The following is a 22,431-nucleotide window of genomic DNA, read 5'->3' as shown; positions in this document are numbered from 1 at the left end:
CGAAAGTACCCTGTAATTATAGTACTTCAACATAAACATTGTCATGACTCGAAACTCCCATCGAGCCCGTGACAATCACCGCGAAGTCTCATCAGACATTATTTACCCCGAATGCTGACCGAAACCTTGCAAGGCTTTCGGATAAGTTTTCTTACCTCCCTTGTGATCGACAGTAACTAAAATCGTGTTTTGAAATGATATGGACCATTTTCTCATCCAAAAACAATGAAAATTTATTTTTGTCTCACAGGGATATTTTAGTCATTTTTCATCGAAAATCTCAAAACTTGCTAAAAATATAGTAAATAAGCAGAAAATATATATTTAGTGATTTAAAAATAAATTAAGTATCTAAAATGTTCATTTGAAGTGAAAATTTGACCATTTGAATATAATAAAAATATTCAATAAAATAAACTATTTTCTTGTAAAATAATTTTTATAAAGCTATCGGTAAATAATTCTTATAGCGTAAAAGTTAATTATATTCATATATACTATAAAGCAAATAACCAAAGCATAAAATTACTTTTACAACGACACGTGGGCCCACATCCAACCAAAATGCATCAGAAGCTAAAAACCTATAGCTTTTGCTTATTCAAGTCCAAATGAAGGTCATTGTCAAAGTCAGCTAATTATGAAATTCCCTGAGCTTGAAATGTGAGGAAAGGAGAGTGGTGAGATTATAAAATTCCAGTGAGTAAACAATTACCATCAAAAGCATCTAAAGCCGAGTAGATAGAGACAATATAAAAACGTTATATCTTAATAATGTTCATAACGTAAAATTCGTTTCAATCTATACCAAACAATTTCTTTTCGTCAAAATTTCCCGGCTTATGAATTTCTTAAACTTGGCCCCTGCCAGAATCATTCTCGCGAGTACCTTCATCAAGGTATCCCACTGAGACCGTCAAGGCAGTTAAATGTCCCATACCCATAAACATATTTTTGCATCTGACACACAACCGTTCCTTGGCGTTGGCTGAGTCTCACTCTCACGTGGTGGCCCGAATGTGAGGTGCACTCAAATCTTACCTCAGGAGATACTTCATCCAACATTTCCCCTCGGAGGTAGGTATATAATTAGGTTACCGTGCCCCTCTCACAGGCAGTCCACGGAAACCCCCACCATTGTAGTGACCGTTTAATATACCACCAGACCTATAAAATTTTCAGTAGCATAATATGGCAAATAAAATGTAATCCAGTCTACCAATACTAATCCAAAACTGTTCATATATTTCATGCCAACCCCAAAAATTTAGCCATCATGCTACCATAGTGTCATAAGCCACAATTTCAATAACATATAAAATCATAAATTCAACACAGTCTCCATATACTCAATTTTCCCAAAACAAGATTTGATTTCAAAACCAATATAAATATTATTTTTATTAAAAACCATTTTAATTGAAAAACATAATATTTTATAATTTAAACTCACCATTCAATAAAAGTATCAAACAAGTATAATTACTCTAGATATTTAAGACGATAAATTGTTCATTCATAGTATTAGGAGTAAAAATACTCCTATTTTCAGTCCGTAGGTACAGTCATTTACCCGTATCTAATGGCTCACCACCTAGCCATAATCTATGACACATATTCCAAGTAAATTGTGTCTAACAGTCATAAGCTATTTCATACTCGATATATATATGCATGATATGAAATGAAAAAAATGCACGGGTAGCCATCTAGACTCAGTATTGGCCTAATTCGATTTTTCATCCGATAAATTGGCCAATGCATCCAATTTCACTCCAATTTGCTCCATTTCTTTTTCAATCCCTAAATTCACCAAAAACTATTATTTTTAATCAAATCACCTAGAATAACATCTCATTCTTCCTCATTATTCACTTAAAGAATTCGGCTATTGATGGGCACCAAACCTTTGGTGGTTTTCTTCACTTATTTTCATGCTACACATCATTAATCACCTAAAAACACTAACATACCTAAAAATCAAACCAATCCAAGATCATTCTCTCTCCATACCCATTTTGACCAGCCATGAATTCACCATGAAAGCATGTTTTTCAACCATGGAAATTAAGGGAAAATGCATGGATAAGGTAAATCACTAGCAAAATCAAAGAAATTTTACCTTTGCTTGATCAAATCCTTGAATTCCAACACTTTCTTTTTGATTTTTCCCACCTAAGGTTTGTTCTTCCTTGGTTTCTCTTCTCTTCTGGTTTGGCTGACCACTATGGGAGAAATGGGCTGATTTTTATGCCTTTTTATAAAGAAACAATAAAATAATAAAAGCATGACACATGGCATTTCCTTATTGGTTCAAATTTTAAATATTTGACTTTTAATTATTTAATTCTCCACCACACATTTCTCATATTTATCCATTTCCATAATGAATAAAATCCCTTGGTCTTGACAGGTATCGGGGGTGAAAATTTACAGTTTTGCCCCCGGGGTGACAAAATTACCATTTTACCCCTATACTCTAAATTATACCGGAATTAAAATTTTTCACTTCTAAACCTCAAATCATACTCCAATAAGTCAAATGGGACCAAAAAATATTTTCTAAAAATTGTCATTTTGTTCCCAAGTGGTAAATGACCATTTTGCCCTTAGATAGTGAAAAATCCGGTTTGACTCCAAATTGATCCTTGAATTCCAAATTACCATTTTGAGTCATCCCTGGACTGTGAAACTCTTAATTTCACCTTAAAATTCCTATTTGAACTAGTTCGAGGCTTAATCGATTTAATGGTACCATTAGGGGCAATATCATCTTTTAACGATTTCTCAAACTTCCTAAATATGCAAACATTCTATTGAGCATGTAAATGACGTCGTAATTATTTTATAGAATAGGGTTTGACATACATGTTATGGGTCTATTAAGAACTTTCCGTTCAGCCTTACCTTATACATTACGGGAACTAAGTACTATACACCTTGGGATGGAAAATATAATTTAGTGCTTGCAACCACCATGTGGTAGAATGGTTAGTACCCTATCATAACGTGCCGGGTCCGGGAACCTGACCGCTAGTCGTGGAGTGATTTGGGAGTAATATAACTAGGAGTCACCACTAATCATATTTTTTAGGTGCGATTGGCCACCCTATTTTATTCTTATTCAACGAAATCCTAAGTTAATTCTAAGTTCGTCCAAAGAACGATAAACTGGTCTACGTATCTTTTAGATTTGGGTTCGGGAGTACGGTTATGCACAGGGAAGGGTTAACACCTCTGTGACGCCTGTTCCACGAACGACACCATTTAATCATATATTATCTTGACCCATTCTTATGTTTTCTTAATTATTATTTATTTATTTCATCTTTTATTAGAATATTTTATTTCATTTTTTACGGGTTTAACATGCAGATGATGCAATTGTGAAATGCATGACATATAATCGGGATAATGCCAAACGAAAATCTTTTATTAAGTGTATTTTCTGAATCCTCCCATCATATTGGTGGGATCCGGTAGTATTCTCTCACCTAGGGAAATACCTTAGCAATTAGTTTTTACAAGTTTACTAGGCAGATCCCATCATCGGGATAGTCATTTGTGAGTAAAAAAAAAAAAATAGTGTTTTCATGAATGCAAATCCTAATACGGGTAGAAGCCTTTTATTAAAAATATTTCTCCGAACCCTCACATCGTACTGGTGGAGCTCGAAGGTATCTTTTCACCTAGGGAGTTTACAGATGAAACTCGCCTTCGCAAGCTTTCTCGGAAAGTCCCATAATCGGAGCTTATACTCGCATACAGAATATATCTATATGCCCTGACATTCTACAACGCAACTATGACACATGTTATGCTTATGAAATTCATTATTTTATTCTTGAGTCCTCATGTATCCTTCTTTATTTCCTTTAGACTTTCCTTTTCTATTATTTTTCTTTATAAATATGTATATCATGGATTATAAATATGTTCATGTGTTATTTAAGTGTATACTTAGTAAGACATGTTATTTCATAATTATATACAATTTTGATTCAATGTCACCCTTTTTATATATATTTTGTTCACCTAGTGTTTACCATAAGTGCACTCATTATTATGAATTTCCATTATTAAATATCTTAATATTTAATTAGTATTATCTTGTAATTTTTATATTTATCTTTTGACAAGCATATGCTATTTGTTCTTTTATGTTTAATATATTCATTTCTATATTTTGACTAACTTATTGTATAATAATTTTTTTGCCTAAAAATTAGAAACACTAGGATTTTAGAATTAGGACCCTCCCATCATACTGGTGGAGTCCCCATTTAATTCCCAAACCTAGGGAGAATGCCTTTCGGAATTGCCACTCCTTGCGTTTCGAAAGACAATCCCATCATCGGTATTGATCCCCAAAACAACCGTTATATTTTATATGTTTATAATTTTTACTACATTATATCTTTTTATCTTCTACATGTACCTATATGTATATAAATTTGCATAATTAAGGATCTTATTGCTATCACATACTTTTTTTTCGAATTTGCATAACTAACTACGATTTTACTTAGTTTTATTTTTCACTGCCAAATATTTCTTTTATTTTTTTCTCATATTTTTGTTTTTAACTTTGATATGCTATTATTATTTTATACGTTAAACATTCATTATATATATATTTTTATTAAATCTATTATTCTAAAATTAAATGTCTATCCATCTCTTTATTTATGGTTTTGTCTACTTTAAGACATCATATAATTTTTATAATATATTTTAATTTAAATCAAACAAAATTTTAAACACTAAGTTTTTTAGATTACAAGTGGGCAAGCTCCAATAAACACAATCAAACCAAACAAAAAGGGTAGGGCTTTACTTGATTTAGGCTCGGATTAGCCTAGGAGCGCCTTGGCTGTGAAGGGCCACAGCAGCCCACCAAAGCCCCCAACGAGCTTCTTTCAAAATGCACAGCTTGGTGCTTCAAGAACCCCTCTAAACGAAGTCGTTTTGGCACTTCCTCCTTCAAAATTTTTATCTATGAAACGACATTGTTTTGAAGCCCTAAAATGTAAGTATTTAAACTCTTTTTCTCTCTTTCCCTCTTCACTTTCACTATTCATTTTCTCTCTCTAAAACCACTCTCTTTGCCTTCTCTATAAGAATCCCAAACACCCCTCCTTCTCTATCTCCGTTGCCGTCACTTTCACCGCTTCCTTTATCGTCGACCGGTAAAACTTCAGCCCCCCTCTCTCTTTTAAAGCCTTTTCTCCTTCAGATAGGTAGATCTAGCCCGGATCTCCCCCTTTTGTGCCGTCGACCAACCAAAATCGGGCATTTCCTCTCTCTCCCTTTCCACGCCGGTCACCCAACCCTCAAAACCCACTAAAAAAAACTCACAAATCTCCTTTACCCAAGCAAACCCGAACCCAAAATCCTAATCCCCTGCCCATCCCCCTTATTTTTTTTTGTATATATATTTTGTACTTTGTTTTTTGGTTGTTGTTTTGGTTATGCAGGCTGCTAGAATTTTAGGATTTGTTTTTTGATTGATTTTGGGTATGATTTTTGTGGGTTTTTTTTATTTGAATCTTTTTTTTTTCAAATTGGCTCTTTTTTTTTGAATCGTTTTTCTCTCTGGTTTTTTTGTTTTGACAAAATTGTTTTTTTTTCCATGGCTTTCAAATCCTCTTTTAAAGGCTGGATTGTCCAAAATTTTGGACAATCCATTGGAGGCTCTGGCACCAGGGAGTTGGTAGCCAAAGCCCCATTCTTCCCTATTTACCATCTTTTTTATTTTTATTTTTTTATTATTTTAAATTTATTTATCATTTTTTTAGTTTTTTTATTTCATTATTATTTTTTTGATTTTTTTTAAATAGGTGTCTACAGTTGCCCATTTTTGTACATTCATGAGAATCAAGAATAGTGCAAAGACGTAAACACTTTCCTTGAACCAGATTGAATCTTTTTTTTTTCTTTTTTAATAATCAAAAAGCTCCTCATCTCAAAACGAGGCTATGTAACTTAAAAAGAATCTTGAAGCTAATTACCCGAAGGTTTTAGGAATGCATCCGGAGGTTTTAAAGATGTACCTGAAGGTTTTAGAAGAAAAGATTATTCCTTATCTCAAAACGAGGCTACGTAACTTTAAACAAATCTTGAAACTAATTACCCGGAGGTTTTAGGAATGTACTTGGAGGTTCTAGAAGAAAAGATTGTTCTTCATCTCAAAATGAGGCTACGTAACTTAAATTCTCTCGTGCCAAGATAACTGGGCTTAGATGTCTTGGATGCCAGCTCAATTGGGCTTAAACATCTTTTTGTGCCAACCATAGCTAGGCTTAAACATCTTGGATGCTAGCTAAATTGGGCTTAAACTCCTTTTGTGCCAACGTAACTAGACTTATTCATCTTGGATGCTAGGTAAATTGGGTCTAAACTCTTTTGCCAATGTAACTGGACTTAAACATCTTAGATGCCAATTAAATTGGGCTTAAATCTCTTTGTGCCAATATAACTAGGCTTAAACATCTTGGATGCCAGCTAAATTGGGTTTAAACTCCTTTTATGCCAACGTAACTAGACTTATACATCTTGTATGCCAGTTAAATTAGGCTTAAACATCTTTTTGTGCCAACATAGCTAGGCTTAACATCTTGGATGCTAGCTAAATTTGGCTTAATCTTCTTTGTGCCAATATAACTGGGCTTAAACATCTTGGATGCCAGCTAAATTGGGCTTAAATTCCTTTATGCCAATGTAATTGGACTTATACATTTTGGATGTTAGTTAAATTGGGCTTAAATCTCTTTGTGCCAACGTAACTAGACTTATACATCTTGGATGCCAGTCTAATTGGGCTTAAATCTCTTTGTGTGAATGTAACTAGACTTATACGTCTTAGATGCCAATTAAATTGGGATTAAATCTCTTTATGCCAATGTAGCTAGGCTTAAACATCTTGGATGCTAGCTAAATTGGGCTTAATCATCTTTGTGCCAATATAACTGGGCTTAAACATCTTGGATGCCAGCTAAATTGGGCTTAAATTCCTTTGTGCCAATGTAATTGGACTTATACATCTTGAATGCTAATTAAATTGGGCTTAAATCTCTTTATGCTAACATAGCTAGGCTTAAACATCTTGGTGCTAGCTAAATTGTGCTTAATCGTCTTTATGCCAATATAACTGGGCTTAAACATCTTGGATGCCAACTAAATTGGGCTTAAATTCCTTTGTGCCAATGTAACTGGACTTATACATCTTGGATGCCAGGTAAGTTGGGCTTGAGACTCAAATCTTTCTTCACTTAATTGCTTGAAAACTGCATTAGTTTTGATATTTGTTTGAAATTTTCAATTTTGATGATGCATGGTCGTGTGCATGATTGGGCATGTATGCATGATTGAATGGTGGACAAATGATGCATTGCTTCCCTTTGTTTTGCACCATATATTCCTCACTTGAAAGATCATTTTTCTCAGCTTCACATCTTTTGACAATGTTTTTGTGCAATTGCCAATTTCTTTGCTTCCAAAGAACCTTTTTGCTAATCTCATCATATTGATTTGGATTCTTGAAATCACTTTCACACAATGGATGTGAGCAAAAGATCACCAATTCAAATTAGATTTCAATGCTTCTAAACCTCTTGTGGTGAAAGCTCTTCCTTGCATTGCTTTTTCTCACCCTCTTTCTTTTTTTTTTTGAAAAATGGATTTGTCTTTTTCAAAAGTGCTTGTCTTATCTCTCAATGATTGAAAGATTTTCCTCACAAAGATCGTAAGGGCTCTGTTTTTTTTTTCTTTTGCTTTCAAAAACATCTTGATTTTGACAAAATCACAACAAAATTGCCCCACACAATTATTTTCATGATAAAAAATAGCTGAATCTCGCAGCAAGAATGCATCAATTCCACATTTTTCATGTTGAAGTGATAAAATATCCATTTTCGAAAAAACATGTGATATTTGGATCTCTTAAAAATTAGTGATTACTATTTTAAATGACTCGGATGGGTCAAATCATAATTTGATCTTTATGGATTGAAAGGTTTAACCAATTAAAGTCTTGCGTAACAAAAAAGTCTCGTCATTTAATGGGAAAAGCAAGGATCGAGGATTCTTTGTCTAAGCTCACAAATGTTGCATAATTTTCTCAAACTTATACTCTTTGAAAATCAAGTTCTTTACAAAAAGGCTCATTTCAAATCACAGTCAATTTTGACACTCCCCTAGTTTCATGATGTGTGGCATTTTGATAGATGTCAAGACCAACTTTAGAGATTTAAGATTTGTAAGGTTATTTTGGAAGAGAATGGTCCAAAGTTCAGCATTGGTTTTATGACAAATCTTGAATTTTCATTCTTTGGGCATTTTGGGGATCTCTAATGCACTCTGGTTTCTTTGAAATGATCTCTCTACCGTGCTTCTCATCAGTCAAAATCGTGAGTGGCTTCACTAGTTCCCATTATTGCTCTAGGCTGCCTTTTTAGGTTTTCACCCTAAAGCTCATTTTTCTCTCTTTTTTTCTCTTTTTTTTTTTTTTACTTTTTATCTCTTTTTTTCTTTTTTTCATTGATCGTTCCACCATGCACTTGAGAAAAATCCAAACTCTACCCAAAATGGATTGATTGATTCACATGGATAATATTGGCAAAGAAAAAAAAAAAACCCAAGGCCTTTTTGATTTTATGATGCCTTTTTCTAGAAGAAAACTCTTCAACTTAAATATCCACACTTGATCAAAATGGGTTTTTTAAAGCACCTAATGTAGGTTAAGGTTAGGGGCTTTGATAGAATGGGTAAAAAGGCTCAAAACATGTATTTTACGGTAATCAACCAAGGATCATTCATGTGAAAATCTTCTGAGACATTTGTCTTTTTGATTTTTCAAAGCATGTCATTCCATCAATTCCCCCCCCCCTTTTTTGATCATTTTTTTGCATTTTTCTTTTTGATGGGTTTAAAACTCAAAATCTTTTGCATTTGCCTCTTCATACAGGGTGTTTTCTTTTTTCAAATGATATTTTATTCTCCATGTTCCTAGACAAGATTCTCATGCATATTTGCCTTTCCAATATAAGAGGTGATCCTTGGTTAAGGTACATTCAGAAAGAATTTGATAGGCTCAAAAGGGTAGCAATCGGATAATTTCTTATTTGTGAATGAGAAAATCAAACATGGCCATTTCTCATCTCAAATGTGGTTACTTGCCTTGAAGAACAATCTCTAGAGTTGATGAATTTTGAAGTAAAAATTGATTTTTCTTTGTTTTTTTGCTTTCTTCTCTTTCTTTGGCATTGTTTGAATGTCTCAAGTACATGATGTTACTATCAACTTCTCTCACTATTCTCTTATTTTTTTCTTTTCTCTTCTTTTTTTTTTCATATCTTCACAACTCAAAGCTTGACTCAAATTTTCTAAAATGAAAGATTCACTGAGGATGCCTTTCCTCTATCAACCACTCAAACGAAGGCTTAAGCAAACTTTGAGCAATTATGACCCTTTCAAAGCCTTCAAAGATCTCATTTCAATCCTCAATTTTGCAAATTGCTCCTGTTAGCATTTCTAAATGAGGGAGAAATAAATGTTTTTTGCAAGTCAAATGTCTTGGAGGTATTGAGAAATTTTTCTTCTTCTGGTCATCTTGTCCCAAAGTATGGATGAAGGACAACTTTAGGCAATGGGTGGAGAAGCTCACATTTTGGATCCAGTTGAAAGAGGTTGAGTAGTTTTGATGTATTTGAAGCTCTGGTTAGTCTTGACAATTATCAAATTACCAAATTTAGATTCTTTCCAAGAGTGCAAGATTTTCTTTATTTTTTTGAAAAAGATGAATTTTACCTTGTCATAACATTGATCATTACTTATACAAAGACCATCATCCTTAGATGTCAAATGATAAGACAGATGAAGTTTCAGAGCTTTTGCTTCTTTTTGGATTCTACCCTTGAATGGCTTTTATTCACTTGGTTAAGGCATTGAGAGTGTTTGAAGGTATGGTTTGAGAATGTTTATGAAAATGAGTTCATTTGCAAATAGCAACCACCAATTCTTTCGAGATTCTTTTCACCATTTATTTTACAAGAACCTTTTCTTTTTCTTTTTTTCATGTATGATTTTAGAAACAAGCAGTATGGGGCTTTATTTTTAAAATTGCTAACATTCAAAGAACTCATTTTTTTTTTCTTTTAGAAAGAAAAATAAATAAACAAGAACCAAAAGAAATTTGAGTAATTTTCAAACTCAATGCAACTCATGACAGCATGTGATGATGAAAACTAAACAATCACTCGTCTCAAATTACATGATCATGCTTGAAAGACAAAAGTCCATATTCCCAAGAGTTTCTACCTTCAAAACATGTACACGACTAGAAAATGATCAAGGATTGCCCCCGAATTGGCATACCACTCAATTGTTCCAAAACCCTAACCTTGCACCCATCACCCCTGATTTCTATAGTTGTTGACAAGTTCTTTGAATTTAGCTGGGTCTTCATCGATTAAAGCTTGAACTTTGTTCTTGAATGTAATGCAATTCCCTGTGGAATGACCTTCAACCTCAAAATGGTAATCACATTTCACATTTGGGTTATACCATCTTGGGTAAGAAGGTTTCCTAGGCTTGGCAGGAATAATGGAGATCTTATAGTTTTGTACGAATAGAGGGAAAAGCTTTGCATAGGGCATTGGTAATGAATGGTACACTTTGGCTTTCTTTCTCTTGTTGCTTTGAAAGCAATCCAGATTAATTTCTTGGTCACCTGAAGTGGACATGTAAGGTAGAGGAGCCTGTGTAAGTGATGACTGAATGCAAGAAATGAAAGGTCGAGGTAGATTATGGACATATGGTGATGGGTGTGAATGAGCACCCATAAGATCTCCTCATTTGTCACAAAATTTCCTCTTGTTTCTTCTTTCGAAAGTCATTGCTTGAACTCCTTTATCAAAGGATCATATGCTCTTTTGACAAGATCATTTGCTCGAGAATCTATAATCCTTCCCTTTTTTATTCCTTCTTCAATCCTTCTCACGGAGAACACCAAATCCATAAAATCTGAAAAAGCATTACCCACCAATTTGTCGTAATATGGAGGAGGAAGAGTATCAACAAATAGAGAATTTAATTCTCTACTAGTAAGGGGTGGTTGGACTTGTGATGCGACTTCCGTCCACCTACAAGCATACTCCTTGAAACTTTCAGAAGGGTTTCTTTCCATGTTTTGGAGGGTTATTCGATCAGGAATTGCTCTTAGCCTGTGCATGTATTGTCCCAAAAATGCTCGGGCCAAATCTCTCCATGTGCTAATATGATCTTTCTCCAACTTGAAGTACCATTTAACCGCAGCTCCCTCCAAACTATTTTGAAAAAAATGAATGAGCAATTTCTCATCATGGACATATGGAGCCATCTTGTTGCAATACATGATCAAATGTGCCTTAGGGCATTTGGTTCCATCATAATTTTTGAACTTCGGGACTTTAAACTTGGGTGGGATAGCCACATTAGGCACCAAACTTAATTCCTTTGCCTTAATGGAATCATAGAGATCCATTCCCTCTATGGCTTTAAAGCGCTCTTCTAAAAGATCATACTTTTGTTGCGTTCTCAATTTTTCTCTTGAGCTTGATAAGTCAAGTGTAGGAACCTGATTATAAAGATTTGCCCCTGGAATTTGCATAGTTTGCCTTTGTGCCGATGATTGACTTAATCCTTGAAAACTTAAAGATCCTTCGATAGTCACCCTCCTTTCATTGGCATTCATTATCTCCATTAGCTTTGCCAACTATTTTCTCATCTCTTCTTGGGTCTTCTCTATCTTGTCTATCAAATTTGATTGTTCATCTTCCATGATTCTAGCTTGAGCCCCTGTATTGTGCCAATCGTAAGTGGGCTCCCTCGAGCTTTTCTCTTTTCACAATATATAATTAGAAAGAACCTTTTTATTCGTGAAAATCAACAACAATCTTGCTTTTTCTTTCATGGAATGTAGTAAAGTCAGGTGATGCTACTTGCAACAAAAGAAGATGAATGATGCATGCATGTGTATCTAGATTGAATAATGTTTGAATGCATGATGGGATGATTAAATGTATGATAAGTGATTTGAAACACAAAGACACTTGATTATGAATAATGCACCAACACGATTACATTTCAAACGAACTTTCTTTTTTTCATTTCTTTATGGTTTTTTTTTTTTTATAAAACAACATTTAGGAAAATGTCTCAAAAGTTAACATAATTCTTCACAAACACGAACCTACTCTTACAAGATTCAAAAGAAGTTAAAGATTAAAATGTCCTAAGGTCTTAACAAAAACTTTAAAAAAAAAAAATCAACACAGTCAATCCTTCTTTCATCCTGACACTTAATTGTGCTCCCCACAACCATGCCCCATCATCTTTGCTGGATCGAACCATTTGGCATCTATTAATGTTTGCACTCGATACTTGAAGGAGTCACAATCTTCAATGGAATGTCCCATAGCTCCACCATGATAATCACATCTTGCATTTGACTTGAACCACTTTGGGTATGGAGGCTGCAAGGGTTCCAAAGGCACTAGGACAATAAGATGATCATGAACTAATTGATAAAAGAGTTCTTTGTAGGTGACGGGTATAGCGTCAAATGGTTTTTTCTTTTTGGATTATTTTTGAAGGGTGCCTAGGCTAGGAGTGGGGGTGATTGATAATTGTGTTCGTGGTTGGCTTTGAAAGGCCTGTTGAAAGGGAGGTCGAAAAGTGCTTGAACAAGAGTAAGAATTTGGCTGTAAACTGATTTTTGTGGGTTGAAAAGTGGTGGGTGGAGAATACGACCTTGGTTGCAACCCATTGTTCGGGGGTTGTGTAGCATTTGGAGATCCCATCTTGGTCATGAAACTTTTTAACTCAATCATTTGCGTATTCAACTCATCCATCCCTTTTACAATTTTTTCCAAACCTTGATCTTTACTTGAGCCATTGAGCAATGTGTTGGGTTCATCAAGGACAAATTGAATTTTATTTAGAGATTACTTTTAGTGTGGTTCGATTTGAAGCGATGGGGATTCTAGAGGGTGCTTTTCTTCAGCTTCGTTGAGACGTTCAACCATTTCTATCAATGTGGCCATCTGTCTTTTCATCTCTCGAAGGTCATGTCCAAATTCTTCTTGATTGCGTTCCAATGCACTTATCCTTACTTCCAATTGATGTTCCATATCGTTCAATCCTAGCTTGGGTTCACATGATGACCCAAACCAAAATAAATTAGAAACAAAAATTTGAAACTTTACTAAAAATTTTTCAAAAAGGGATTTATTTTTTTTCCTACAAAGCTAACAACAGTGTAGGGTTCTTCTTTATTAGAACATATATGAAATGAATGCATGTAAATGAAAATATGATATTTGCATGTATGCATGAAATGCTATGATGCCTTGATGCATGGATGGTATGAAATGAAATGGAAGAGCATATTATTGGAAATCATATATAGTGGGAGGTAGAAAACTTTATTCAAAACTAAAGTCCCTTTCTTTTTATGGTTTTTTGAAGAAAATGGAAGAAATAAAAAAACATTTTTATGTTCTCTCTTCTTGCTGCTTAAATGGAGAACCGTTTTCTTTTTCTTTTCTGTTTCAAAAGAAGTATCATTTTCTCTTTTTACCTTCCTTATTTATTTTGTAGGAGAAAAAGCTTTTCTCTCTTTTTCTTTTATTTTTGTGCACAAAAGGAACTAAAGACCTCTATTTTTTTTTCTTTGAGAAGACCTCACTCGAAGGAAATGCCTCTCTTTTTTTGTTTCCTTTCTTTATATTTTTGTTTTTTTCTCTTTTTTTTTTTCATGAAAGAAGAAACATTCTCCCTCTTTTTCATGTTTTTCCTTTATTTTTAGGAAAAAATAAAAAAGGCTATTCTTCTGAGATATTTAAAGTAAAAGTAGAGAGAAAGTATTCCAAAAATAATGAATGTTAAAAATCTTGCTCTTCTCTTTCTTTTTTTTTTATGGAAAAAGAAAGAAAATTTTTTTATTTTTTTTAAATCACTTTAACATGTGTTATTTTTTTATTTATAAAAAAAAGTTATTAGGATAGATTTGTTCCTTCACATGTCCTAAATTAGGGTATACTCCTTATGACATGTTTGGCAAGGTTCTGCCTATGAGATGGCTCTTCACGGCTTTCTATATGCTAGGTTTGGTTTTGAATGAGGCTAAAGGTTCACAAATTGTTCCTCACTGTTGTCCACTCGGACTAGTAAGGCACCCAAGTCCTCACCCATTATAGGTTTCGAACGGACTAGGTTCAATTTGAGTGGGAATGTTCACTAGCCCATGCGGAGGTTATCACCTCACGAGAGCGTAGCTACTAAACTCCCTTGTAATAAAGGACAAAGCACGAGTAGAAGGCTTATGCATGAATCCAACATGTGTCGTGTGTGTGAAGGAGCATACCAACCTTTGATAGACAATCTCACATCCCTCTATCATAAATTCCCCACAATTTAAAAAATTAATAAAATAATGATCATAAAACAATTAATGCACAAAACAAATATTCAGATTTAAAGGAAACCCTAAATTATTTAGGGCTTAAGATAACCTATGATTAATTATGACTCGACTCTCTTTAGTCTCCAGTGGAGTAGCCAAACTGTCATAATGTGCCGGGTCCGAGAACCCAACTGCTAGACGTGGAGTGATTTGGGAGTAATATAACTAGGAGTCGCCACCAATCGTCTTTTTTAGGTACGATTGGCCACCCTATTTTGTTCTTATTCGACGAAATCCTAAGTTAATTCTAGGTTCTTCGAAAGAACGATAAACTAGTCTATGTATCTTTTAGATTTAGATTCGGGAGTACGGTTACGCACAGGGAAGGGTAGCACCCCCGTGACGCTCGTTTCACGAACGACACCATTTAATCATATATTATTCTAACCCATTCTTATGTTTTCTTAATTATTATTTATTTATTTATTTCATCTTTTATTAGAATATTTTATTTCATTTTTTACGGGTTTAACATGCAGATGATGCAATTGTGAAATGCATGGCATAAAATCGGGATAATGCTAAACGAAAATCTTTTATTGAGTGTACTTTCTGAATCCGCCCATCATACTGGTGGGATCCGGGAGTATTCTCTCACCTACGAAAATACCCTAGCAACCCGCTTTCGTAAGTTTACTAGGTAGATCCCATCATCGGGATAATCGTTTGTGAGCAAAAAAAAAAAATAATGTTTTCATGAATGCAAATCCTAATACGGGTAGAAACCTTTTATTAAAGATATTTCTCCGAACCCTCCCATCATACTGGTGGAGCTCGGAGCTATCTTTTCACTTAGGGAGTTTATCGATGAAACTCACCTTCGCAAGCTTTCTCGAAAAGTCTCATAATCGGAGCTTATACTCGCATACAGAATATATCTATATGCCATGACATTCTACAACACAACCATGACACATGTTATGCTTATGAAATTCATTATTTTATTCTTGAGTCCTCATGTATCCTTCTTTATTTCCTTAAGACTTCCCTTTGCTATTATTTTTCTTTATAAATATGTATATCATGGATTATAAATATGTTCATGTGTTATTTAAGTGTATACTTAGTAAGACATTTTATTTTATAATTATATACAATTTTGATTCAATGTCACCATTTTTATTATATATTTTTTTCACCTAGTGTTTACCATAAGTGCACTCATTATTATGAATTTCCATTATTAAATATCTTAATATTTAATTAGTATTATCTTGTAATTTTTATATTTATCTTTTAACAAGCATATGCTATTTGTTCTTTTATGCTTAATATATTCATTTCTATATTTTGACTAACTTATTGTATAATAATTTTTTTGCCTAAAAATTAGAAACATCGGGATTTAAGAATTAGGACCCTCCCATCATACTGATGGAGTCCCCATTTAATTCCCAAACCTAGAGAGAATGCCTTTCGGAATTGCCACTCCTCGCGTTTCAAAAGACAATCCCATCATCGATATTGATCCCCAAAACAACCGTTATATTTTATATTTTTATAACTTTAGTACATTATATCTTTTTATCTTCTACATGTACCTATATGTATATAAATTTGCATAATTAAGGATCTTATTACTATCACATACTTTTTTTTTGAATTTTCATAACTAACTACGATTTTACTTAGTTTTATTTTTCACTGCCAAATATTTCTTTTATTTTTTTCTCATATTTTTGTTTTTAACTTTGATATGCTATTATTATTTTATACGTTAAACATTCATTATGTATATATTTTTGTTAAATCTATTTTTCTAAAATTAAATGTTTATCCATCTCTTTATTTACGATTTTATCTACTTTAAGACATCATATAATTTTTATAATAAATTTTAATTTAAATCAAACAAAATTTTAAACACTAAGTTTTTTAGATTATAAGTGGGCAAGCCCCAATAAACACAATCAAACCAAACAAAAAGGGTAGGGCTTTACATGATTTGGGCCCGGACTAGCCCAAGAGCGCCTTGGTTGTGAAGGACCACAGCAGCCCACCAAAGCCCTCAACGAGCTTCTTTCAAAAATCACAGCTTGGTGCTTTAAGAACCCTTCTAAACGACTCCGTTTTGGCACTTCCTCCAAAATTTTTATCTATGAAATGGCACCGGTTTGACGCCCCAAAACGTAGGTATTTAAACTCCTTTTCTCTCCTTCCCTCTTTACTTTCACTCTTCACTTTCTCTCTCTAAAACCACTCTTTTTTTTCGATCAGCACTTGGGGCAATAGACACTTTGCATTCTCTTCATTTTTTTCACTCACCACTCTTCTCCACAAGCTCTCTCTTTCTCTTCCGTACCTCCAAATCCATTTGCTTAACAAAGCCCTATTTTTTGTTTGTAGGTCAGCGATGCCAAGTCCCCCTTCATTTTTCGATTTGCAAACCTTATCCCACCCTATATAATGAATCCTTTTATTGTTTTCGTTCCCACCCCAGAGGAATCTTCATTGAATTTTTTCAATTTCATTGCTCACACCAATAGGCATGGGGAAAATGGACATGTGATAAGTGGGTAAATTAGAGAGAAGTGACCTCATCAGCGTGATCCTTCCTCCCATAGACAGCAGCTTTGATTGCCAACCAGCAAGTCTATTTTGAAATTTTTAGATGACTGGCCTCCATACTTGCTTAGATCTATGATTAGAGTCAAGAGGAAGCTCTAAATAAGAACTAGGCAGCGATTCATTTTTACATCCAATCAAATTCGCCCAATCTTCAATGATATCGAGCTCCATATCAATCTCCAGAAGGCTACTCTTGGCAAAGTTTATCTTAAGTCCAGACATCGATTGGAAGATTCTAAGAAACCTTTTGATGTTCCTTATTTGCTCAAGGTCAAGGTAGCAAAAAATCATGGTGTCATTCGCGAATTGAAAGTGGAATATTGTGAGTCCGTTCCTACCCACAACTATACTCGTCACGACCCGAAACTCCCATCGGGCCCGTGACAATCGCCGCGACGTCCCTATATGTACTCATTAGCCCGAATGCTGATCGGAACCCCGTAAGGCTTAACATTAGCTTCCGCATCTCCCCGGTGAGCAATAGTTATTAAATCTTGCATTTCAAGAAATCATAAGTCATTTCCAAATCAAAATAATAAAATATTATTTTTTGGCTCACAGGGGCATTTTCGTCATTTTTCTTCGATAATATCGAAACTTGCCAAAAACATGGTGTAAAAGCTAAATATGTTCATACATATTTTAAATCAGATAACTAAAGTATAAAATTACTTTTACAATGACATGTGGGCCCCTAACTAACTAATAAGATGCGAGTCTGTGAACTTATAATTTTGACAATGCAAGGCTAACAGAAGTCCTTGATGCAATTGGCTATCTACCGGCTATCCCGAACTTGAAATGTGGGGAATTGAGGGTGGTGAGATTATAAAATCCCAGTGAGTAAACAGACACCATCTAAACTATCTAAAAATGAGTAAATGAAGACAATTAAAAATAATTAACTTCAGCAAATTTTTCACATCATGAATATTCATTTCAACCAAATAATCAATATGGCTCGTGAATTACTCAAAACTTGGCTCATGCCAAATCTTGAACTCGGGGACACTTGGACCAGGGGTATCCAACCGAGTCCGCCAAGGCTGTTAAAAATTTATATTTCACATAAATCATATTTTTATTTTGAAACATAGTCGTTTCTTGGCGTTGGCTGAGTCTCACTCTCACACGGTGGTCCATGTGAAGTGCACTCAAAAAGCCCACCTCAGGAGATACCTTACGCGCCTTTACAACCGAGGTGAGAATATAAAGGAGTTTACCGTGCCCCTCTAATAGGCTGGCCCACGGAACCCCCCACAACTGCAGTAGTTAATCTTTTATTTACCACCTGATTTATAAAATCTTTTTTCGCATGACATGACAATTTATCGCAACCTAACCTCTCAAGGCTAAATACACAGTACAAATAATTCTAACACCAAAATCAATTTAGCCATTCATGCTCATTTATTGTTATAAGCCATTCAATTTTAAACTATAAATTTACAACACAAGCAGGCTGTCTCCAATTACTCTATTTTCAAAACCAGTATTCTATTTTTCAGAAAATTTATAAAATCATTTTATAAAATCACAATTTGTCTTGAAACATAGCAATTTACCATTTAAACCCATTTTTCATAAAATCACACAATTGTATAAAACTACTCTAGATAATTAAGACGATAATAAGTTTACTCATAGTTTCCGAAAACTAAATTTGGGTACTCCAACTATTACTCCTCGGGTGCATTTTCTTTGCCCTTGCTAGAGGATTCGTCACCTTGACAAATTGCACAATTAAGAGGTTTACTACTTTGGTACTAAACCAAAATAAACTAATTTATACTACTAATGCATGATATGAAGTGCAAAATGTCTAAATTTTGCCTAAACGCGATGTTAGCCTATTTCGATCTTTTACACGATAAATCGATATACGCGTCCGTTTAAACTCCAAATTAATTTTTTTCAGTTTCTATACCTCAATTGCACCCAAATTGACTTAATGTTCCTCAGTGTGGTGCAAATTATCAATCCCGATAGCAAATTACGAAAATACTCCTAGTGGATAAAAATTTGTATTTTTGCTCCGAAAATTTCCATTATTTTTCTAGGCTCATAATTCATAATTATTTATCATAATTCCTCAAATAAACATCAAGATCAGTAGCCAATATTCCCCTAGAAAATTCAGCCAATAATGGTAATGAAGGAAAATGAATTCTTTTCTTATTGTTTTGTTTCTAAATATGCTAAACTAACTGAAAACACAAACATAACTTAAAATCAAATTAATCTAACTTCATTCTCTCTCCATACCCATTTGCGCAGCCATGAATTCACCATGAAAACATGAAATCTAACCATGGAAAATAAGGAGAAAAGCATGGGAAAGGTAGATCACAAGTTAAAATCAAGAAATTTTACTTTTGATTGCTTGATTCCTTGAAATCCACCAATTTTCCTTCAATTTTCCCACCTAGGTTTCTTGATTTTTCCTTTCCTCCTTTTGTTCTTCCTTTTTCTTTGTTTGGCCGGCCATATGAAAGAGAATTGGCTGATTTTATGTTTATTTTAAAGTTAAATAAATAATGAATATAAACTTGACACATGTCACCTTATTATTGGTCCATGTGTCATTTTTTAACTATTAAGCTTTCTCTCTCCACCATACATTATTCAAGGGTCAAAAATGATGATGGGTGAAGACCTTGTGCTGGAAAAATGCTCTGGGGGTGCAAAATTACCGTTTTACCCCCGAGGTGGCAGAATTATATTTTTGCCCCAAAAACTGAAAAATTGCCCATAGACATATTTTTCATCCCTTATACTCATACCATTCTCCAATTTATCAAATGTGATCTAAATTCTCTCAAAATCTCAAATTTTGTCTGCGGGTGGAAAAATTACTATTTTGCCCCTACATTCCAAAAATCATCGGAATTAAACTTTTTCATTGCGAAACCCTCAAATTATACTCCAATACTCAAATCATACTCCAATAAGTTAAATGGGGCCAAAAAAATCTTTTCTCAAAATTCTCATTTTGTTCCCAAGTGACAAATGACCATTTTACCCTTAGATAGTGAAAATTTCGGTTTGACTCCAAATTGATCCTCGAACTCCGAATTACCATTTTGAGTCATCCCTGAACTGTGAAACTCTTAATTTCACCTCAAAATTCCTATTTGAACTAGTTCGAGGCTTAATCGACTTAATGGTACCATTAGAGGCAATATCGTCTTTTAACGATTCCTCGAACTTCCTAAACATGCAAACATTTTATTGAGCATGTAAATGATGTCGTAATTATTTTATAGAACAGGGTTTGACAATACCATTGAGAAAACCTTTTTTTTCAACTTCTTTCATTAGATAGCTAAATACTTCAGCCACCAAGTTGAATAAGAAAAGGGACATCGAACACCTTTGACATAGGCCTTGTTGCATGCAAAATTTTTTTAAGGGTGATCCATTCACAAGCACAGACATTCGAGCAGTGGATATGCACTCATGAATCCATCTTTGCCACTTTTCGTGGAAGCCCATCTTAGACATTATGAAATCCAAAAAACCCCAATAAATGCAATCATATGCCTTTTCGAAATCAACTTTCAAAATCAGTCAACCAGTTCTTTCTTTTTTGATTAGGTCTACAAGTTCATTGGCAACAAGAACAACGTTCGTCAGTTGCCTCCCTTCCACAAAGGCAAACTGATTATTTACTACCACTTGGCAGATCACCACCTTGATTCTATTAGCAAGGATTTTTACCATAATTTTGTAGAGACTCCCAACTAGGTTTATGGGTCGATATTTTTTCATTTCCATAGGGTTTCTGACCTTAGGAATCAGCGTGATAAAGGAATTGTCGACACCGGCTTCAAGTTTACCGATTGTGAAAAAATGGTTGACAAACTCCATCACACTCCCTTTGATGGTACTCCATTGTTTCTTATACCCATCCAAACTTGGGGTTTTACTTCCATCACAGTTATTAACTGTCTCTCATACTTTCTCCTCCGTCACTGGTCTTATCATCTCATCCGTACCCCTCTGATTGATCTGCCTTACTCCACAACTTAATTCATTAACTTTCAACACCCCACCGGGCTTAAATAAATTTTTGAAATGAGCTGCAATAGCGTTCTTGACACCATCAGGATTCTCGATGAACTCTTCACCAACCTTGACTTTGTCAATATAATTACTCTTTCTTCTAAATAAGGCCATACCATGAAAATATTTTGTGGTTCTATCTCCTTCATTGACCCACTTGACTTTAGATTTGTGCTTCCATTCCCTTTCCTGAATCCTATATAGGTTCCATAGTTTTGTTTTCTTAGTCACCAGATTAGACCGAAAATCCTATTCATTTTAACTACTCAAAAAACCTTGGTTCAGATTGGTTAACTCCCTTTCAAGCTAACCGATTCTTTTAGAGGTATTCCTAAATTCTTGCGTCTGTCATTCCTTGATTTTGGGCTTAAGGTCTCTTAGGTTTTCCCACACCCTCGCCTTTCTGGCCTATCCATTTTTAGGTTGATCCTAATAGCTCTTAACAAGCTCCTGAAAACTTTTTTCTTCCAACCAATAGTCAAAACACCTAAAAGGTTTGGGACCTTAATTTAAATCTTTTACCCCAATTTTCATTGACTAGTGATCAGAAATTGAGCACGAGAGACAAGTTTGAAGAACGTTGTCAAACTAGTCCAAAAAATTAACATAAACAAAGAAACGGTCTAACCTGCTAAATGCTGCTAGCTGCCAATTATTACACCACGTGTATTTTGGCCTTGTCAGTGGCATATCGACCAGCCCCGTGCAGTTGATGAACTCGTCAAATTGAGCTGCTAAATGGCCTACGTTCCCCATCCTAATCCGTTCGTCCTCAAATCTCATCGTATTAAAATCACCTCCTATTATCCACCAAACCTCCATACTGCTCGTTAGTTCACTCAATTCATCCCACAACTCCTTCCTTTTACCTTCGTCATTGGGATCGTAGATGCTGATGAATCCACATCTGTAATCAATTCCCTTAACTCTCCCAATCAGCATTATAAAATTTTTTTCTATTTTGTACTCTTCTAGCTCGAAGAACTTTTTCTGCCACAAACTTAAGATGCCACCCGATCTGCCTTCAGCCTCAATTGCTTTCCTTTGAACCTTATCCCCTCTCCATAGTTTGTCAAAAAGGCTCCCTGTGATCTTCTCCATTTTGATTTCTTGGATAAACACCATGCTTGGTTTCTCAGCTCTTATTAGTTTCCTTAGAGCTCTATTTTTTTCACCTCTCCCTAAACCTCTAATGTTCCATGTTAAGAGAATCATGAAGAAAAACAACACCCACTTATACCTCAATCCCGCGTTCTTCTTTCATTACCTGCTCTGAACTTCTTTACACATCTGCC

The 22,431-nt window shown here is 34.5% G+C and overlaps 1 protein-coding gene across 1 annotated transcript; it reads right to left on the bottom strand.

Moving 5' to 3' along the window:
* Positions 1-21,025: 21,025 nt before the first annotated feature.
* LOC148760725 (uncharacterized) lies at positions 21,026-22,237 on the bottom strand. Its single transcript, XM_088809673.1, has 2 exons — positions 21,765-22,237; positions 21,026-21,332 (listed from the first exon to the last, which is right to left on the bottom strand). Exons 1-2 carry the CDS (start codon positions 22,235-22,237, stop codon positions 21,026-21,028), a joined length of 780 nt encoding a protein of 259 aa, XP_088665799.1.
* Between the last annotated feature and the right edge of the window lie 194 nt (positions 22,238-22,431).

The sequence above is a fragment of the Theobroma cacao genome, chromosome 9 (assembly GCF_053813885.1).
Source record: "Theobroma cacao isolate CCN51 chromosome 9, ASM5381388v1, whole genome shotgun sequence".
Classification (NCBI taxonomy): Eukaryota; Viridiplantae; Streptophyta; class Magnoliopsida; order Malvales; family Malvaceae; genus Theobroma; species Theobroma cacao.
This window is presented reverse-complemented; position numbering and strand designations above follow the sequence as displayed.

What these genes read in the sequence shown, in the direction of transcription:
- LOC148760725 (XM_088809673.1), bottom strand. Translation starts at nt 22,237, where the DNA reads ATGGAGAAGATCACAGGGAGCCTTTTTGACAAACTATGGAGAGGGGAT. An exon ending in CAGCTAGCAGCATTTAGCAG is followed by an intron (nt 21,333 to 21,764) that starts GTTAGACCGTTT and finishes GAACCTATATAG; the next exon opens with GATTCAGGAAAGGGAATGGA.